At 28.0% G+C, this 19301-nt stretch overlaps 1 protein-coding gene across 2 annotated transcripts in view; it reads right to left on the bottom strand.

The window, feature by feature from the left end:
* Positions 1–634: 634 nt before the first annotated feature.
* Positions 635–19301, bottom strand: part of Pkcdelta (Protein kinase C delta) — a 79291-nt gene continuing 60624 nt past the window's right edge. Inside the window, exons 7-15 of one of the 2 annotated variants that reach the window (XM_065510247.1) lie at positions 18188–18289; positions 17338–17421; positions 17012–17148; positions 13151–13324; positions 2693–2847; positions 2478–2625; positions 2234–2413; positions 1919–2059; positions 635–1853 (exon numbers count right to left, since the gene is read on the bottom strand). In XM_065510247.1, the coding sequence (XP_065366319.1) occupies positions 1704–1853; positions 1919–2059; positions 2234–2413; positions 2478–2625; positions 2693–2847; positions 13151–13324; positions 17012–17148; positions 17338–17421; positions 18188–18289 (1271 nt within the window). In that variant the 3' untranslated portion in view covers positions 635–1703. The remainder of the gene's footprint in view (positions 1854–1918; positions 2060–2233; positions 2414–2477; positions 2626–2692; positions 2848–13150; positions 13325–17011; positions 17149–17337; positions 17422–18187; positions 18290–19301) is intronic. The other variant, XM_065510246.1, reaches the window with a different exon arrangement.

The raw sequence follows: 19301 nt of genomic DNA, 5'->3' as shown, positions 1-19301 counted from the left end.
AAATAGTGCGTACTACAAATTGCTAATATCTTGTTTATTATACCCTTCACCTTCATGTGGAAATAAATTTTCTGAAGACCCCAGATATCTTCGGCATCCAAATATTTAATAATTCTGTCGGACATGCTTTCGAGAAGTTTCCTATTTAAAATCAGCAAAATCGGTCTACAAATGGCTGAGATATGAGTAAAAAACAAGGACAACCTCGATTTTTACCTATTTTTGGCCTATATCTGGATTACTGAGTCAGTAATATAGACAATATGGATATCTAATGATAGATATTTCAATGACCTTTGCAACGACGTTTATAAGACCATAGTAAGTTGGACCTACAATGGGTCAATCGGAAAAAATATTTTTTAACCCGAATTTTTTTTTTCCAAAAAATGAAAAAACCACTTTGGAAAAAAAAAAATTTTTTACCTAAAAATATTTAAAATTTGTATTTTGAAGTATAATTTGGTGAAGGGTATATAAGATTCTGCACAGCCGAATATACATCTCTTACTTGTTTTTTGTCTGAGTTTTGCTTATTATCGTCTTTAATAAAATTTTTAAAGAATTATATTGGAGTATTACATAATTATTGTTTGCGTTTTGCATAAACAAGTTTTTCTATAAAGAATAAAACTTATATTTATTTAATTTTTTATTATTTATTTTTTATTTAGAGTTTTTTTTAAATAAATTTCTATTTAACAACGTTTACAGTACAATATGTAAATTAAAGTTTAATTGAAATTCCATAATAAGGTTTCTCTTACAAACTAATATTTCATAATATTTGGAAAAATATATGTATTGTATATTTTATAAATATTGTAAAAAATATTTATAAATTCAAGCCAATTATAAAGATTTTTGTTTTAAATTATTCCGTTTTACTTAAACTTAAAATTAAAATGGGAGGGAATTTAAGTTACATTCTGTTTATAATAATTTACTTAACAATTAAATAATAAAATGTTAACTTAATAATTATAACTATACACTAAGAAAGTAAAACAGAAATGAAATAAATTAAAGATATAGATAGACACGGAAAATTTGTAAAATAAAAATTAAAAAAGTCGAGTATGTAAGTGAAAGTATTTTGGTGAAAAAAAATTAAAAAAAATATGTGTGTGTATTCTTATTACAAAATTCTAAATAATTTGTTATAAAATACTGGTTTTTATACAAATATTTAAAGAAAGGAAAATAATAAATTTTATAAAAGAGTAGGCTTTAAGAAGAGGGGTGGATAAATATATGGGGAAACATATTTAAAAAAAAATTTAAAAAATATTTGAATCTGGAAACAAATTTTCAAAATTATAGCTCTACAGTAATTCCAATTTAGTACAATTTATTTAAATACACTTTATGTCTATATTTGGAAATGCTATAAATCCAAATTTGAAAAATTTGGTAACAAATTTCAAAATTTCTACAAATTTTTTTTAGAGAATTAAAAAATTTAATTCTTGATCTAAAAATCACAAAAATATTTTCTTTTTTCGAAAATAATTTCAATACCAAATACAAAAAAAAAAAAACAAATAAAGCGAAGGGGTCACCTTTTACTAAAAGGCTTTAAATTGTTTATAAAATATATATTTTTGTTTTCCATTGAAAAAAATCGAAAGAAATACGAGGTTTATCGTTGTTGTTCTCAAACTGTTGTGAGAACTTTAGAGAGAGGGAGGTTGGGGGAGCGCTTAATCCAATGTTATATGGGGATTTGTATAAGTAAAACCTAGGAACTGCTTCTGATCCATAGATTGTAATATATCCTTATCTATTGGAGTTAAACGTACACGTTCTCTGGTGAACACACGATCAAAATATTGTGTATCCAAAGGATGTTTCTGTAAAGAATAGAGAATTTTATTAGAAACAAAAGTATTTTATTTGCCAAAAATTAAGAACTTACCACTTGTGGTCTAAATGGTGGTTCAATTTGTCGTTTATCTAATAGATTCCAATCAATGGGTCTAAAGAATATGTGCTCAACAATATCTCCAGCAGGACTATACTGAGATCCAATACGTTTGGTATAATCTTTTTCCAAAAGCTGAAAATTAAAGAAAAAAGAATTAATAAAAAACTATTTTAAAAATGAAATTTTTATGAAATATTTTTATGAAATGAAATACATTATTATATATTAAAGAATTGTTTTTTCGGTGCAATAAAGTTGATGAAAATTGTTTATGAAAAAGTTGTGCTGAAAACATCACAAACTTACCCCTTTTAATATACTTGTTGCCTCCGCTGATATATAAACTGGGAACCAGGGCAATTCATTGCATATAGACCAAAATAGTTCATCTTCATCACAACCACTGAAAGGTGATTGACCAATAAGCATTTCATATAATAAAACACCAAAGGACCACCAATCAACATTTTGATTATATTTATCGCCCTGAAAACACATACACGAAACAAATAAAAAAACCCCTCTTACGTTTTAATAAAACTTTACACACCTTAATAATTTCAGGCGCCATATAATCGGGTGTACCACAAAAACTATCCGCTGTTTTATCCAAATAGATTTGTAATTTACACATACCAAAATCAGCTATACGCACATGACCCTCATAGTCTAATAAAACATTATCCAATTTGAGATCTCTGCGGAAAGTTAAATTAAAATATTTGTTTACATTTTTATATTTTTAAGATGTAATTATTTACATACCTATATATAATGCCCTTTTTATGCAAAAACTTCAGACCCGAAACAATTTCAGCACCATAGAAACGTGCTCTTTCTTCTGTAAATCGTCCGCTTTCTTGTATGTGGAACATTAAATCACCGCCATTAAGATATTCCATAACAAAGAACAAATGGCTCTGGAAATAAAAGAGGATACAAATTAATCAATTAAATATTAAAATAAATAAATGAGTTTTAATAAAAACAAATAGGAACAATCCGACCTTTTCAGAGAAAACGCATGTCAAGTTTTTGATACGATAAAAAAACTTAATAGATAATTTTTAAAATTTATTTCCAAAAATAATAAGTAGGAGTGTTATATTCGGCTGTACCGAATCTTGTGTATCCACCATCAATATGTGACAATAAAATATTTTTCTGATAAAGGGTCAATTATAGATAAAAGTTAGTAGATAGATTTAGGTTCATATAAAACTTGTTTATGTCCAATTTCATTATAAGACATTATTATAAGACAATTATTACTGTTCAAGTCATTTTCTGAGGGTGACCTTGTATGGGGACTAGGAAAAATGTTTGCTAGATTTTCGCCATACTTTACAGTATAATTTCAGAGTAATACAAATAATTTGTGCAACATTTTATCAGCCGCTTATTAAACATAGTAATGATTGCTCAAACAGTATTCCATGGGAACTTTTGTATGGGGGCTAGGTGAAATCATTTACTGAATTTCAGCCAGCTAGCTCCTTTCGTTTTCAACAGACAGACGTAAAGCTAGATCGTCTTAGAATTTCATTAGGACAAAGAATATATATATACTTTTGTGGGTCTTTGTTGTGTTACATACGGAATGACATTCAAGATTTTTCATGTCATATATTCACAATATCTGAATCTGTTGCATTGTTTACCCACTTTTTTCCATACAACAGGATGATCGCAAATTTTATTCTCTGAATGTCCTTCTATAAAATGTTTGTTTTTATAATATTTTTTCCAAACAGCTTCACTGTTTAACATAGATAAGGTAAGACTTTGAAGACAGGACAAACAAATATTCACTCTTCTTTTTGTTCTGAATGTACTCAACATTCTGTCGCTTAGTTTTTTAACAATATTATGGTCACTGCAATTATGTATTTATATTTCTCCTGGAGCCAGCTTGTTACATAGATGTTATGATCCCTAACCCTACCGCAAATACCATTTCACCATGGACCCCGGGACGGTAGCAGGGTTTTGTTTTGTTACCCATCCATTCTAAACCTTCAGTATCCTGAATCTTACAATGATTGCTGACATTTCCACTTTATGGTGAAATAAACCGTTAACGAAATACCAACCTTGCAGTAGCATTCGATTAGAGATCCCAAACGGGGAATCCCGTTCCCGAAAATCCCGGGGTTTTCGGGATTTCTTAAACCCCGAAGCCCGGGATTTTTAAATTTTAAATCCCGGGATTTTCGGAATTTTCCAAATCCCGTTTTTCATAAATAAATAGGGGAAATAGTCATTTTTGTGTGCCTTTTTTATTCATTTTGACATTCAAATTTTTTTTGTAAGTTATCTAACAAAACTCAATTTAAATCCTCTTCAAACGAAATTGATTTTATCTCAGATGAGGAGCTCGAACAAAAAAAATATTTCGATTGCTCAAAGGCTAAAAGATATTATTAATAAATGTAAAAACCCCAAATAACAATAACGAAACCAAGTTATAATGTAGATTTGTAGCTTGCAAAAGAAATAGATCACTTTATTTCTGAAAGAACAAGAGGAAAATACTTGCAGATTTGTTATAAGTATGAAAGATATGAAAGATGCTTTTTGGCAGCAGCATATGTCGGAAACAAAATTCGTTCCAGAAAGGCAGACGAAACCATAGATGCAATAGTATGCTTTTTAGTGTCTAATAAAAATTAATTGATAAATAAAAAATTTACTTTCAATTGTAAAGACATAATTATTTACGTTTCTTTCTTATAATTTTCGGGATTTAAGATTTCCCGAAAATCCCGAAACCCTGGGTCGGGATTCTTTACCAAATCCCGATCCCCGGGATTTTCAAAAATCAGTCCCGATTAGCATCTCTACATTCGATGTAAGAGAAAATGCAGAACATCCAATAATGTTTTGTAGCATTTCTAAATAGGTAATTTTCTCCGGCCACCAACTTCGTATAAAAAAATCGAAGTGAACAATATTTGGATTCAGCACCAGCACCTTTCCAATGACCATCTTGTATATTATAAGAGTGACTGTTGCACACTTCAACCATTATATAATCTTCAGTTTGAATTTCAAATTACTAACCATATATTTGGCTATGTCTCTGAGATAGAATCTCTTCAAAAACCCAGCTCTATTGGGTATAAAGAGATGAAATGAACATAATTATGATCAATTCAATATAAAATAATCCAAAGAACAATATACAGTGGTCGACATAAGTCTACGTACGACCACAATTTTTGCCACTTTATTAGAGAAAACCCGGCAAATAAAAAATATAATAATGCAGTTTTGTTTGAAATCTATTTTTATTGCTGTTGTTGCAATGTCAACTTGCAAAATTATTCATAAAAAAACAATAAAAAAACATTGACAAAAGTCTACATACGACCACAGCATGTCCTGGTTTTTTTTGAATACTAACAGATAAGCAATGCAATTTATTAAGTCTGCAGTTCAAACAATATTCAGTAACTTTGAAAACACTGGTAGAGTTAAAAACAAGCGAAGTGGTCGCCCAAAGAAACTACATCGTAGAGATGTAATCTTCATTTTAAAAGAAGTCAATAAGAACTCAAAAGTAAATACCACAAAATTAGCCAAAGAACTCGCAACAAGATCAGAAGTTATTGTTCATCCACGAACAATTCAAAAAACATTAAATAATAATGGCAATTAAAGCAGAACTCCTCGTAAATTAGCGAACGGATCGCAAACTTCGTTTGGAATTCGCCCAAAAGCACTTTGAAAAGGAGATGAAATTCTGGAAGCGAGTTTTGTTCACTGATGAATTGAAGTATAACATATTTGGAAGTGATGGGAGAGAAAAAGTATGGCCCAAACCAAATACAGCAATAGATCTGAAAAACTTACTCGCTACAGTTAAGCATGGTGTTGGTAGTGTGATGGTTTGGGGTACTGTCGCTGCTTCTGAAGTGGGAAAGTTAGTATTTATTGAGGATAATATGGATCGTTATCAGTACAAATGCATTTTGGAACAAAATTTGAGAGCATCCGTTGATATTTTAAATCTTGGTTAAAGTTGGATTTTTCAGCAAGATAACGATCCGAAATATTGATTTCAAATTATCAAAGATTGGCTACACCACGTCAAAGCCAGGACTTAAATGTTATTGAGCACGTGTGGGAAATTCTACAACGGAAGATCCGAAAACATCTTATTATTTGTGCACCAATGTTAAAGGAGAACCTTCCAGAAGAATGGCAAAATATAACGTCCGCAGAACTCGAAAATTTAGTTGCTTCGATGACCAGACGCTTGTAGATGCCCGTGGTGGCCCAACGAAATATTGAATTTAATGAAAATTTTTATTCGCTGAAAAATGTTTATTTAGTGTACATATCGTATGTAGACTTTTGTCAACATATTTTTTTTTAAATTCTGTGTGAATAAAATTTAAATTAATTATAAATTTAGAGATAAAAATGCATTTGAAATAAAACTGCATCATCAATTTTACTTTTTATGGTTTAGAAGTCCGCGAGTTACGAAAATAATGGTCGTATGTAGACTTTTGTTGGTCACTGTATGCATAGATCCATTGACCAATATTTGGATCCAGTACCTTTCCAATTGCCCTCTTATATAATGAGGGATAGACCATTGCCAAATTCATCCATTATATGACATTCAGTTTGAAGTTCAAACCATAGAGAAATACACATAGAGTGGAAAGTTAAAAAAACTCCAAAAAAATTCCTCATATAATCACACATACGAGTATTGTTTTTTTTTCTCATAGTTTTTTCTACTAAAACATTCTCACCACATAGGTTTTTGATAACTGAGTTAGGTCTTTGACTACAGAGTTTCCGTTCTATGTATGGCGCAACTTAGAATAAAATTATTTGCTCTATTGTTTTATTTGTATCATATTTTTAGCTTTTTTTTAAAGGATGATGAAACAAGAATTTGGATTGTGCGCTGGTATCACGCATTAGAGTCTATAATTTCCGTCCAAAGAGAGTTAAGGAGAACTTTTGGCGCTACTCCTCCCAGAAGATGGACTATAATGAGGCGCATTAACAATTTTTTTGATCCTACAGTTTCGACAACAAGCTTATCTACTCAAGTGGGTATGAGTAGACAGTCACTGCTGACAATATTGCATAAGGATTTAATGTGCTGTTTTTCTATAGCGAACGAGTGCTTTGAGTATATGTATATTTTACATGTATTTTGTTTTTGTTACAATAACAAAACACATGTTAAATTTCCACTTAAAGTACTCGTTCGCTATAAGTTTATGTCCTTATAAAATTCAATTGTTTTGTGAAATTTGTAGAAAATTAGTATTTTAGAAAAAATTTACGGATCAATATATTTATATGAAAGTCGTTATTATGACTGTTTGTATGTTAAAAAAAATAAACCTACAAATAATTTAAAAAAATGTTGTTTTGATTGTAAATGCGTTTTTTGACCTTCAACTATGGTATTTCCTAAATTACAGTTACATGATAGTAAAATATTCATAGTTTTTTTACCCGTTTACCTAAAGGCTATTGCACTAAATACCACCTGTATTTAAATAAATTCACCTTAAAACTAAATATTAATTACATTTTTAAATACATTTTGACAACTAAAATTTAGTTTTTTTTTGTTTTTGACAACTGGCCTTATCCTCTGCATGCCATTGCTCTCACTAAGTTATGAATGAGCATCTTATTTCAAATGTCACCTTCTTGTCAAACACATATTACAACCTTCAAATGGCGCTAATTAATGTTCAATCATATTTTGTGTCAAGAGCTTAAATTTCGACCTCATTAAGTTGTTTTTTTCTCGCTCTCTCGGTTTGTTAATGTTTGCAGACTTGTTTTGCTATTGAATGTTTTTGTTTGTTTTTGCAACTTTTGTCAGTCAGTCAGTCAAGTACACCTGAATAATTGACAATTTTCACCTACAATGTCATAAACAATTAAAATAAATACTACTACTACTTTGTTATTGTTATTGCTTTTGTTTGTATTTGTATTTCTATTTTAGTTTTGGTTTATTTTTATATGCACGTTGGCATTTTAATGTGTTAAATGTGTCAATGTAAGAAACAAAATGTGTGTGTAAACCGAAATTCATATGAAAATACATACATAGATAATTAAAACAAAAGAAAATTGTTTAAAAATTAAACAAAACATTACAAATGCATTTTATGTAAAAGATACAAATTCCTAGTACATACTACATGCAATTGATTAAAACAATTGTAGAATGAATAAAAAAAAACATTATTTTATTTTATGTTTAAAACAAAAAAAGTAATACGTGATCGTGGTACTTAAACAATTATATAGATTGTATACATACGCCATCAGTATGTTGTGGTGGGTGGGTCTATGTTTGTGGTATAACCCAGTAAGATGTGTGGGCAAGAGTGGGGAAATCAAGTTGTTTAATAAACATTAAACATTTAGGCAATTTGAATAAATAATTGATTTTCATCCTTTTCCGATTGCAAAATGATGTAATAACGAATCTTAGAGAAGGACATATGTTTCATGAAAATTAAATTTGTGCCACTGTGGACATAAGGAAAATTTTGGACAGCTTATAACTTGTATAAATATGGAAAGATTTCAATGAGTGGAACTTTGTTATAAAGCAAGTAGGAAGTTAAATAAACTCCTGTTTATTTCACAAAGTTATATTTAAAAGTTATATCAAAATATATCCATGTTAAAATTTTGAAATGTTCGCTTTTCTAAAAATATCCTCTTATTTCTTATAATTCCAAAATCACACAAATAAAGTTTTTTGACAATATCTCAATCCGCATAGTCGTGAAAAATAATCAAGGTCGAAGTAATTAAGTACCTCTTTATTTAGACAAAATATTGCAGGAGTTGAAGATATTAGCAAAAATATGCGATTGAGTGAATTGTATGTGCTTATAAGCGTCTACTTTGAGTGTAAATTTTATATGTGTTTTGTTATTGTAACAAAAATAAAACACATGTAAAATTTATACTCAAAGTACACGCTTATACACAGAGAAAATAGATTCGTGATAGAAAACGAATTTGTTGCTAATCGAATGATTCTATCTTAGTGACCGAATTTTACAGTTGTGGCTACAATATTTTGGAATGTGTAACTAAAGTTTTGTTGCCTCAACTGAAATTCTTCTTTATCAACTGTCTTTCTGTTGTTAGAACTGAAAAAAGCTATGTGTGCAATCGAATCATTCGATTGGCAACAAATTCGGTTGCTATCACGAATCTGTTTTCTCTGTGTAGCGCATACAATTGTCTGAAAATAAGCGAATTCACTTAATTGTGTATAAATCTCATTTCGATATCTCATTTTGTTCCTATTACAGTGGCTTTGCGATAAAGCAATAAATCTAAACAATTTTCGCCGTTTTCGATTTTCATGATTTTTTAAAAAAAAATTTATATTTTCATATAAAAAATATATTTTTGGCTTCAATTTGTTATTATAACTCCGAAACATTAACTAATCAATTTTATGTATATCAAACAAAAAAGGAAAATTTTGTGAAAATCAGCGAATTCACTTAATTGTGAATAAATTCGAAAGGAATCAATCGATATTTCATATTATTGCTATTATATGTGGGTTTGCGATAAAGTAATAAACCTGAATAATTTCTGCCGTTTTCGATTTTTCATGAGTTTTTTAAAGCACAAAAAAATTTGCTATTTTCAAGTAAAAAATCTATTTTTTGCTTCAATTTGTTATTATAAATCCGAAACTACTGAGCCGATTAAAACGCAATATATATATTGTTAAATTTTAACCTTTTCAAAACGCTGGTTTATTTCCTTTAAATAAACCGGATACTTTTGATTGCAAATAAAAGCCGTTTAGTAGTTTAAAAATTGTAACAACTCTTTATTTATTTAAAATGTACAACAACAACATAATTAAATAGTCACTCAGTGTTTTTTTTATACACGTTTATAAATTCGCAGAAATAAAGACACACTTTACACGAATTCAATTGAAAAAACACAACACACTTTAAGGCACTCAGTTGATGTTTATTCGAAAAGCGTCTCTGATAAACTGACTCACGACTGCAACCTCTGCCACTATTTATAACACTAGATTGTTTCTTAACTGTCAAAATTCGAATATTCTAGATCTTACTAATACATACGCCATCTGTGGTATACTTTTTACAGTGTTCTTTGACTGAATATTCGAATACAACGTTGCCAACTTACGATCAAATCAACTGAAAGCTTTTATTTAATAATGCCCACAGATATGTTACAGTTTGCTATTACAGCACTGTTATTTGAAAGCATTATGCTACTTTTAAATCAGCGATTAAAATCGTTATATTTGAATTCAAGTACAATTTCGTAACAATATAAACATATTAAAGGTTATGTAAATTTGAACTTTTCTAAGTTTACTTCAATAATATCAGACTAACCCTTTTTGAGTTATCATAAATTATATGGAGAAACATTTAAAAAATTTAAAATTTTAGAAAAAACATTTTGTAAAAGATAATTTTTGTACTTAGGTAACAATGATCCATAAAATCTATATAGTGGTTAGTGAAGCCTTTTTTGCTGTCGACCTGTCTAATTATTCTTTTAAAATGCCAATAATTTTTTTTCGGGAATGGACCTTATATGGGACTATGTATTTATGAACTGATCGTCTTGAAATTTGATCGCGTGATTTGGCGGCATGTAATAATATATCTCCAAAAACAAAATGAAATAAGTCCCCAAAAAGATATACAGGATGCAACAACAACAACATTTTTTGAGGACTTATTTCATTTTTGGTATATGGGGATTTATTATTTCATTTCTGTTTGAGACGTTATTTCATTTCCTTTGGGATTTATTTAATTTTCAAATTGGGGATTTATTTCATATGAAATAAGACTTATTTTATTTTGTTTTAGGGAACTTATTTCACGCCGCCAAAACTTAATTGTGGAAAATATGTATTTGCCAAATTTTATCGAAATATTTTAAAATGGGCATCTATAATTTTCGCAAAGGATGGACAGATATAGTTAAATGCACTCAGGGAGTGATTCTTAGACGATCGGTATAACTTAACTCGGCGGGTGAGAGGGTCCCTGGGGACCTTTTTCCATTACTCCTTGATGGTCCATGGGAAGTATACCCGCCCCCCACATGTATTCCAAGGAAATTTTATCTAGAATCGTTTAAAAAAAATCAAAGCGATCCGACCAATAGTTTAGTTGCTATTGAGATTTAAATGTGTTTAATACGAGAACGTGTGAAAAGGGACCTTGTACTGAAATTTCAACAATAGTTTTTTAGGCTTTTTTCATATAAAACTCATAAAAAATTAATATGTTATATAAAAAATAAAATTTTTTTCTAACATTCATTATACATGTATAATTAGTAAATAATAAATCAAAACAAAAAAAAATTTAAAAAATTCGTTTTCATTTAAAATTCCCTAAAGGTGAAAAATAAGAGGATATTTGTAAAAAGATAAAAATCGAAAATATTAAAAATTTAAACTTAAATATATTTTGAAGTATAAGAAATAACTTCGAGTAATTAACTAATTTTTCTGTATTTTCCTATTTACTTTATAACAAAGTAAAATTCATTGCAAACAAGATACCCTGTATCTCATATTGTGTTTTAACATGGTGGTCAAAAAGTTAATTTTCTGGAAGCCTATGTCCTTCTATACTATTTGTTTGTACATCATTTTGCAATCGAAGTAGTAGTTCATAAAATATTGTACATATTTATTACCACTTCTTCACCGATCGACTCCACATTAATTTCTAAGATTATTTCCTCTTCTATCAGTAACACAAATTTGATCACAAAACTTGATAATTTTCACATGATTTGAATAAAATTATTAAATTTTAACAAAATTGTTTACTGAGTTATTTTATCGCTCGTTTTTCAAACAATTCAAAGGTGGAAATAGCTAAATATTTAAATATACAAACAAAAAACATCGTATAAATATATTCAAATGATGCCGTGAATCTAGTTTAAAGTTTTTTTTATTGGTGGCGTTGATAAAAAAGTACCCTGATCCAAAAAATGGTCATTGGCACACTTATTCACGGTAGCAGATTCGCAAACATACTCGCACTTAAAGCCACCAACGAAATGAGTCTTCTATAGAAAAATGGCAAAAGTAATACACGAAATGCGAGTGATGGTCATTATAATGATAAATTTAGAATTTTTACCTTTAATTGTTTTTTTTTTGTTTGAGAGGGATTTTATTAGTTGGGGTCTTCTTACGCTAATACTGTTACAAAATGTTTAAAAATAACAAAAGATTCATTCGCGTGTCTAGTGTTATTAAAAAAACTATTACATTTACTCAAAATACTATTATAACTAAGTGTTTTTTTCAAAAAGCAGCTGTAATTGGAATTTCTAAAATTTTATTATTTTGCCAGCTATTTTATTCTATTTAATTGAATTATTTTTATCTTAATCATAATAAATAAAAATAGATTTAAAGAGCATCAAGTGAAATAAACACAAATTGCAAGAATATTAGAGAATTTGGTAAATAAATTACAAATATATAAGATAAATAATAGAGTTTTAGGGGATTTTAATATGTTTTCTAATGCTTATTATAAATTTTAAATAAATTTCTTGTAAATGATTGATTGATTTGTCTTTAACTGATCAACTGCTGGATTTAACATAAAAATATGACTATTTATTTCAATTTCATTTATATATTTGATGATGTTTTAATGGCTTTTAAATTCATATTAAACATCTCTACATGAAAGGCGAATGAGTAATATTATTAGCATAAAATATGATTTTATTAATCATACGTCTGTTGTACAGACAATATTGAACACTCAAAGAAACCTTAAAAACAAAAAGAAAAATGCTAAATATATTTAATTTAAAATGGATTTCTTATTAATTGTAACCGTGTTAAGCTCTATTTAGCAAAATGTAATATAATTTTAATATCCTACAAAATTCATGCATCAATTTCTTACATATAAATATAATAAATGCATAAATTATTTGCAAAAATCTTTGTTTATTTTTAATTTTGCCATAATAAATTATTATTTATTAAATACAATATGTTCTTTTTTTCTAAGCATTTTGCTTATTTAAAGATGTATAATTAATGATTAATTGTCATAATTTAAACAATTTCATATACATACATATATAAATAATAAAATATTCAAATTATAGACAAAAATAAAACTAAATAAACTGTTTACTCACCTCCGTTTGAAATGTACAGAACAGGTGACACAAATACGGATGTTTTGTGCCCAAGGCCAAAACTTTACGTTCTATTAGTGTTGAATCGACATCATCGTCTTCGAGTACAACATCTTTTTTCAAACATTTAACTGCATAATAATAAGTTGTATCACGTAATTCAGCTAAAAGTACCTGCAATTTAAAGAAAATATTATTAAATATTTTTCATAATATATTTTAAATACTTCAGTATCACAGTGGTCACAAATAAATGGTATTAAATATACATATATCTTCTAAGCTACCAGTCAGTTTTAAAAATATTTTATATACAATTGTGTGGGAAGACCAACTGTAGCGAAAACTAAGACTAAACCGAAAACTAACAGGGGGTGAAATTGTTTTTTTTTTTTAAAGAAATTCGAATTTTCGATCTTAATTTCGAATTTTCGAACATAATTATACGTGATTTAACAGCTTTAAACATTTTTCGATCTTATGATCGAATTGTCGAATTTGACTTTGAAGTTTCGAATTTGATTTTGAATTTTCGAACACACTCTGTTGAAGTAGAAAAGAAAACTGCAGAATTTCATAGTTGATCACTTTACATTTAGTGGGTCGATTTGAAGTGTATTGTAAATTTATTTGAAAGTAGGGTAGAAGAGGGATCATGCGCCATAGGGGCACATCTGCCAACACCGAATAACTTATAAATCGTGTAATCGATTTTGTTACATTATCATGTTATGTTTTCATTTATCGATTATTTACCATCCCTGAAAGTTGTAAAGTTTAATGTTACATATGATGTGAGGCAGACGCTATTGTTTTTCAAAAAGCTGTGAAAATATTTCAGCATTTGAATTTTTTGTGCTAACATCTTTAGTTTTTGTGTTACAAAAAAGATAATGGTTGGTGATAGAATGTCAATAATAGCGAACAATAAGTGACAATAGTTTTTTCGATCATTTAATTTGAAGTACGTCAAAAATATATATTAAACCTCAAAACTCCCCCTGGGGCACATTAGTCATATTAAAGGAATCCCAGTGATATAGAGCAAAATGTTGACAAAATATACAAAAAATGAGTCATAATTTCTTTAATTTTTTTTTGTTAAGTTATGTGAAACAAACAATAAATGTGTAGTTAGTTTATTACATGATATAAAAAATACAAGGTAGTTTCATTTTCTCTTTATGTCAACCTAATTAAGCATTTGACAATAGTTTGTGAAGTTTATATCTAAAACAAAGCTACCATATTCATTAAACTTAATCCGATTTTTGCCTTTATTGAAGTATAGTTACTTCAAATATAAATAAAATAAAAAAATATTTTATTCAAAATATTATTGCTCGTTTATACAAGGCATTGAGCAGCAACACAATTCTGGCCAAGGTTTTCAATTCCTTAGTATCGTTAGCATAAGGATTTAGTTTATGCTGGATTGTGGTTATATCTGCAACTAAATCACAAAGCTGTTTGCCGGCACAAACCTCTTGCACCTCCACGAATAAGAGAACAATTTTACGAATGTACAACCGTTTGTGTAATCTCTTAATAAGATTTGAGAGACAATTTCATTGGGACAACTGTCAGATACTTGGTATGATGAATAATACAGTGGAATATTTGACGATATTTGACAGCTGGCTCTGTTGTGGTTTTATCTTCTTATCCGCCACCAAAGATTCTAAAATAAACTGCAAAGTCGACCAAAAAATCCTTTTGATGCAACAATTGGTGCAACGTTAGAATTCCTCTGATAAATTTAAAAACATCAATTTTTTTAAAGTCTGATTGAAAAAGGTATCACTATCTTCGGGCAGCTTTTAATTGTCATGGCCTATGTGATATAAAGGCACACGTCTTAGATTAATCCGTTTTTTATTTATTTTAAATATAAATTGCAGTATTGTGACCTGTTAGGTATTACACATATTTCATGGAAAATTTCTCCGAATATTGTAACCTTTTTCTAAATGTGGCAACGTTTCACTGAATATTTACAAATTCAATAAACTTCAAAAATCCCCTTTCTTGTCAAAAAATATAAATGAAACTACCTTGTAATTTTTTTATATCATGGTTTATTATCCTTTGTTTTGTGAATTAATTTATAAAACAGTAAAATTTGTTGTTGTTGTTTTTATTTTTTTTGTTTTTTCTTTACTCACTTACACACTACAGTTTGTGTCGGCAAGAAACCTACCAATTGTAGTAAGGAAATGTAAGAAAAGATAAATCACGGTTTATTGTTGGTGTTTTGTTTAAGCTTTGATATTTTTACAAATAAAGCTTGAGTGTCTATAATTCTCAAACACTCTATAGTTTTATTTGTATAATATCTTTAGTTTTTCTAAAGCCTTTTGGGAAAAGGTTTTCTGATGATCTGGCCTAAGCAACCAGTGAAATGCGCATAGGAACTAGCTTATTCCCCAACAATAAATTTCAGTGAATTTATCAAATTAAAAATTGCAAATTTAGCATAAAACAATTTTACTAAAATACTAATTTTGTATTCCCGAATAACCTTTTAACGATAAAATACGTTTATATTTTTGGATTTTTTTGTTTTATTTTACAAATGACAAATCTGCCCCATCACTTTGGCGTATTTACCCAAAGGGTGGGGTTTTTTTTCGGGGTTTCGCAGTATTTAGTCAGTCTAGAAATATTAAAAAAATATGTATATTAAGTTGAGATATGCAAAATTGAATTTATCAAAACTATAGCCAACATATCTAAGTATCCGAAAGAAGAAAAAATGTAAGAATATGTATTGTGGTTTTAATTTGAGATCGCCTCAAAAATAAGTGGCGTATGGCCCCCTTCTACCCTAGCCAATAAGTAAAATATACGAAAGGTTTGTCTGGAGAATTTTTTTTCAGTTTTTTTTTTTTTTAAATTTAGAGTTAATTTCATACTATTTTTTTAATTGAAAGCTTTTTCAGATCTCGTAAACCAAATATGCTGAAATTTGACAATCATGCATGACAATGCAAAATTATGTTCGAAAATTCAAAATTAAATTTGACAATTCGAGTTTAAGTTCGAACAATTTTTAAAGCTGTTAAAATAATTTTTAAATCATATCTAATCCTGATGACAATGCAAAATTTTGTTCGAAAATACGAAATTAAGTTCGAAAATTCGTAGATATGCTAGAACAAGTTTTAAAGCTGTTAAATCATAAGAATTCTTAAATAAAATTTCTTAAAATTTTCAATTTCAAAGTAAAAATTAAAAAAAATTAAGTTTTTGAATTTTCAGAATATGTATAAGCTTTTAAAAATATGTTAGATAATTCGAATTTAAATTCACACATAAAGCGGAAACTAGATAAAAACTCAAACAAAAAAATCCCTCGAACTCATCACACATACGTTGTTTTTGTTTTCACATGTATTTTTTTACTAATACATTTTCAGCAGGTTTTTGACAACTGAGTTAGGTCTTTGACAGGAGAGTTTCCGATCTATGTGTATTTATCTATATTCGATGGATTCTGAGGTGTCGTCGTAAATTCGAATACTCCTCTGCTACACCTATGTGAAGTTACATGATGGGATCATCAGCCAGTTAGGAGTCAGATTTATTTCCAAAATATTTTGAATTTGTTGGTGGATTTTTAAATAAAAATATCTAATTTCGAACTTATTTTGGTAATTTGAAAGAAACACATTTGTTGTCTCGGCTTTGAGTGCGCAGTAATTGTGGCCTGTTTGTTTTATGGATAGATATTACTTACAATTACTAATATACATTTTAGTGGGTAAGATGCATCAATAGATGATAAATTAAGTTGCTTAAAGACTAATGCTTAAATAAAATATTGCCAAAAAAAAACTCCAAACTGATATCCATACTTACTTTGCCAAAACTTCCTTTGCCTAGCACAGCTAGGAAATGAAAATCATCTACTGTATAATTCTTAAATCTAGGTATTATTGTTGCTGGCGGTGTAAAACGTCCGGATTTTTGGAATTGTGAATATGTATATGAAGTTTCTATAAAAAATAAAACAACGAAATATTATTAATAAATAATTAAAAATCAATGCATAATGCTGACTAACAAAAATCTTTTTAAAATTTAGTACGGCATTATAATGAAAATCAATTCAATATAATATAGTGATCACTCTATATTTTCAAAGTTTTAGAAAAAATTATGTTTAATAAAAGAAAAAACCATACCATCTTGTTCTTCAATAGCTTCAATTTTATAAGCAGGATTTGAACTTGGCGGTGTACTGGGAGAATCACGGGTTTCACGGGCACCTGTTTTGTATAATTATAAAGCGTTATGTAATTTGGATTTCAATTTAAAGCCTCACATAATTATTTTTTTGGAAGAAACATGATTAAAACAAAATTTTAATTTGAAAACATAATTGATACATTATTTGACAAAGTGATTAACACTATAAAACAAAAAATTATACAATATTTTTTTAAATAAGTGTCTGAAATGTTTAAAATTTTAAATAGTCGAAAGTGGAGTTAATTCATTTGGCAAATGAGGCATTCAGTTATGAGTTTTGAACATGCTTCAATTCAATTTTATTTTATTTCTTCCAAAATGTTTACTGATTTAGCTTATACTGCAGTTCTTTCCATACAAATACAAAGATCACTTGAGATTTTGTTATTTTAAAATATTGAAGGTTACTGTCAAAAATTACTGGTCAATAGTCAAGAGGTTAATGACAGTCCATAAATTGGAAAATGATTAAAAAATATAACACAATTTTAAAATCTAATTATAAATACATACATATTTAAATAAAATATGGATGCATAATTCAAATACAATCAACAACAAGAATTTAACAAATTTGTTTGCATTTTATTTAAAAATATTTATACAAAATTTCTTTTGTCAGTTTTTCTTTTTTGTTTTGCAAAATCATGTGATCTTTCATATTTGTTTGGTTTTCCTTCTGCAGATTTTATATTTGTTTAATAGAATGTTGTTTAGCAAAAAACGTTTTGTTTTATATTTTAAAATAAATATTTTTTTTGGTGCTTTCTTTTCTCCTTTTACCTCTTTTCACATTGGCGAGGGCTTCTACAATTAATTTCTGATTGACGCCACACAGATTGGCCGTTAGACGTTCACATTTTTTGTGACAATTAACGTCACACTCTGGAATTATTAAGAAATTGTGATAAGAATACATGGGGGGTTTTAAAGAAATATGTAGCATATTTTCGAGTGGGTTTCTTTTATTGTCACTTGAAATTTAAAACAATATAAAATTAATTGTTGTTAACAGATAAATTTGTAATTATTTATTTGTAATGAATTAATTAAATACACGTTTATTGAATTGTAATATAAGGATTTGTTTCACAGTGGGGCAAGTGTTAAAAAATCTATGTATTTGTTTAAAAATTATCTAATTTTGATAAAAATATTTTTGCTTCTGTTTATAAAACAAACAAAAATTCTTCCAAAATCTTTTATTGCCAATATTCTTTTGAGTGAAAACAGGTTATTTTGTTGAAAAAGCTTTTTTTGCGAAAAAGCTTGTTTTGTTGAAAAATATTTTTTTCATTTTTTTTTTTTTTGTGTAAAAACAGATTTTGGATGAACATGTTCTGAGGTAAAAAAAGCTTTTCTGGTGAATAAGTTTTTCCGTTAAATTTCCGAAATTTGTTTTACTTTAAATAAAGATTTTTGAATAAAAAGTTTCTTTCGATAAAGCTTTTTTTGGTTAAAAAGTTTGAAAAGTAAACAAAATTTTAGATGAATTTTTATTGTGAAAAAATCTTATTTTGGTGGAACAAGCTTTTTGGTAAAAGAGTTTTTTCCGTTCAGAGTTTTTGGTTTTTTTTTTGGGAAAAAGCTTTTAATAAAAAAGTAAATTTTTGTTTAAAAAATGTCGGTTAGAAAAGTCAAACAAATTTCAGATGAAAGTTTTGTTTTTGGAAAAAAGCTTTTTCTGTAAAGCTTTTTGGTCAAAAAGGTTTTGGATGAAAAAGATTTTAGTGAAAAAGCTTATTTTGTGGAAGAAGATAATTTTGTTGGAAAAGCTTTTTTCGGTGTATGTTTTTTTGGTGAAAAAGTTTTTTTTTATAGGTTTTTGGTGGAAAAGCTTTTTTGGTGAAAAAATTTTTTAAACATTTGAAACGTTTAGAATAGTGTAAGGATTTTT

Source organism: Calliphora vicina, chromosome 4 (assembly GCF_958450345.1).
Source record: "Calliphora vicina chromosome 4, idCalVici1.1, whole genome shotgun sequence".
NCBI classification, from domain to species: domain Eukaryota; kingdom Metazoa; phylum Arthropoda; class Insecta; order Diptera; family Calliphoridae; genus Calliphora; species Calliphora vicina.
The sequence above is the reverse complement of the archived record's forward strand: the minus strand, read 5'-3'. Positions and strand labels throughout refer to the sequence as shown.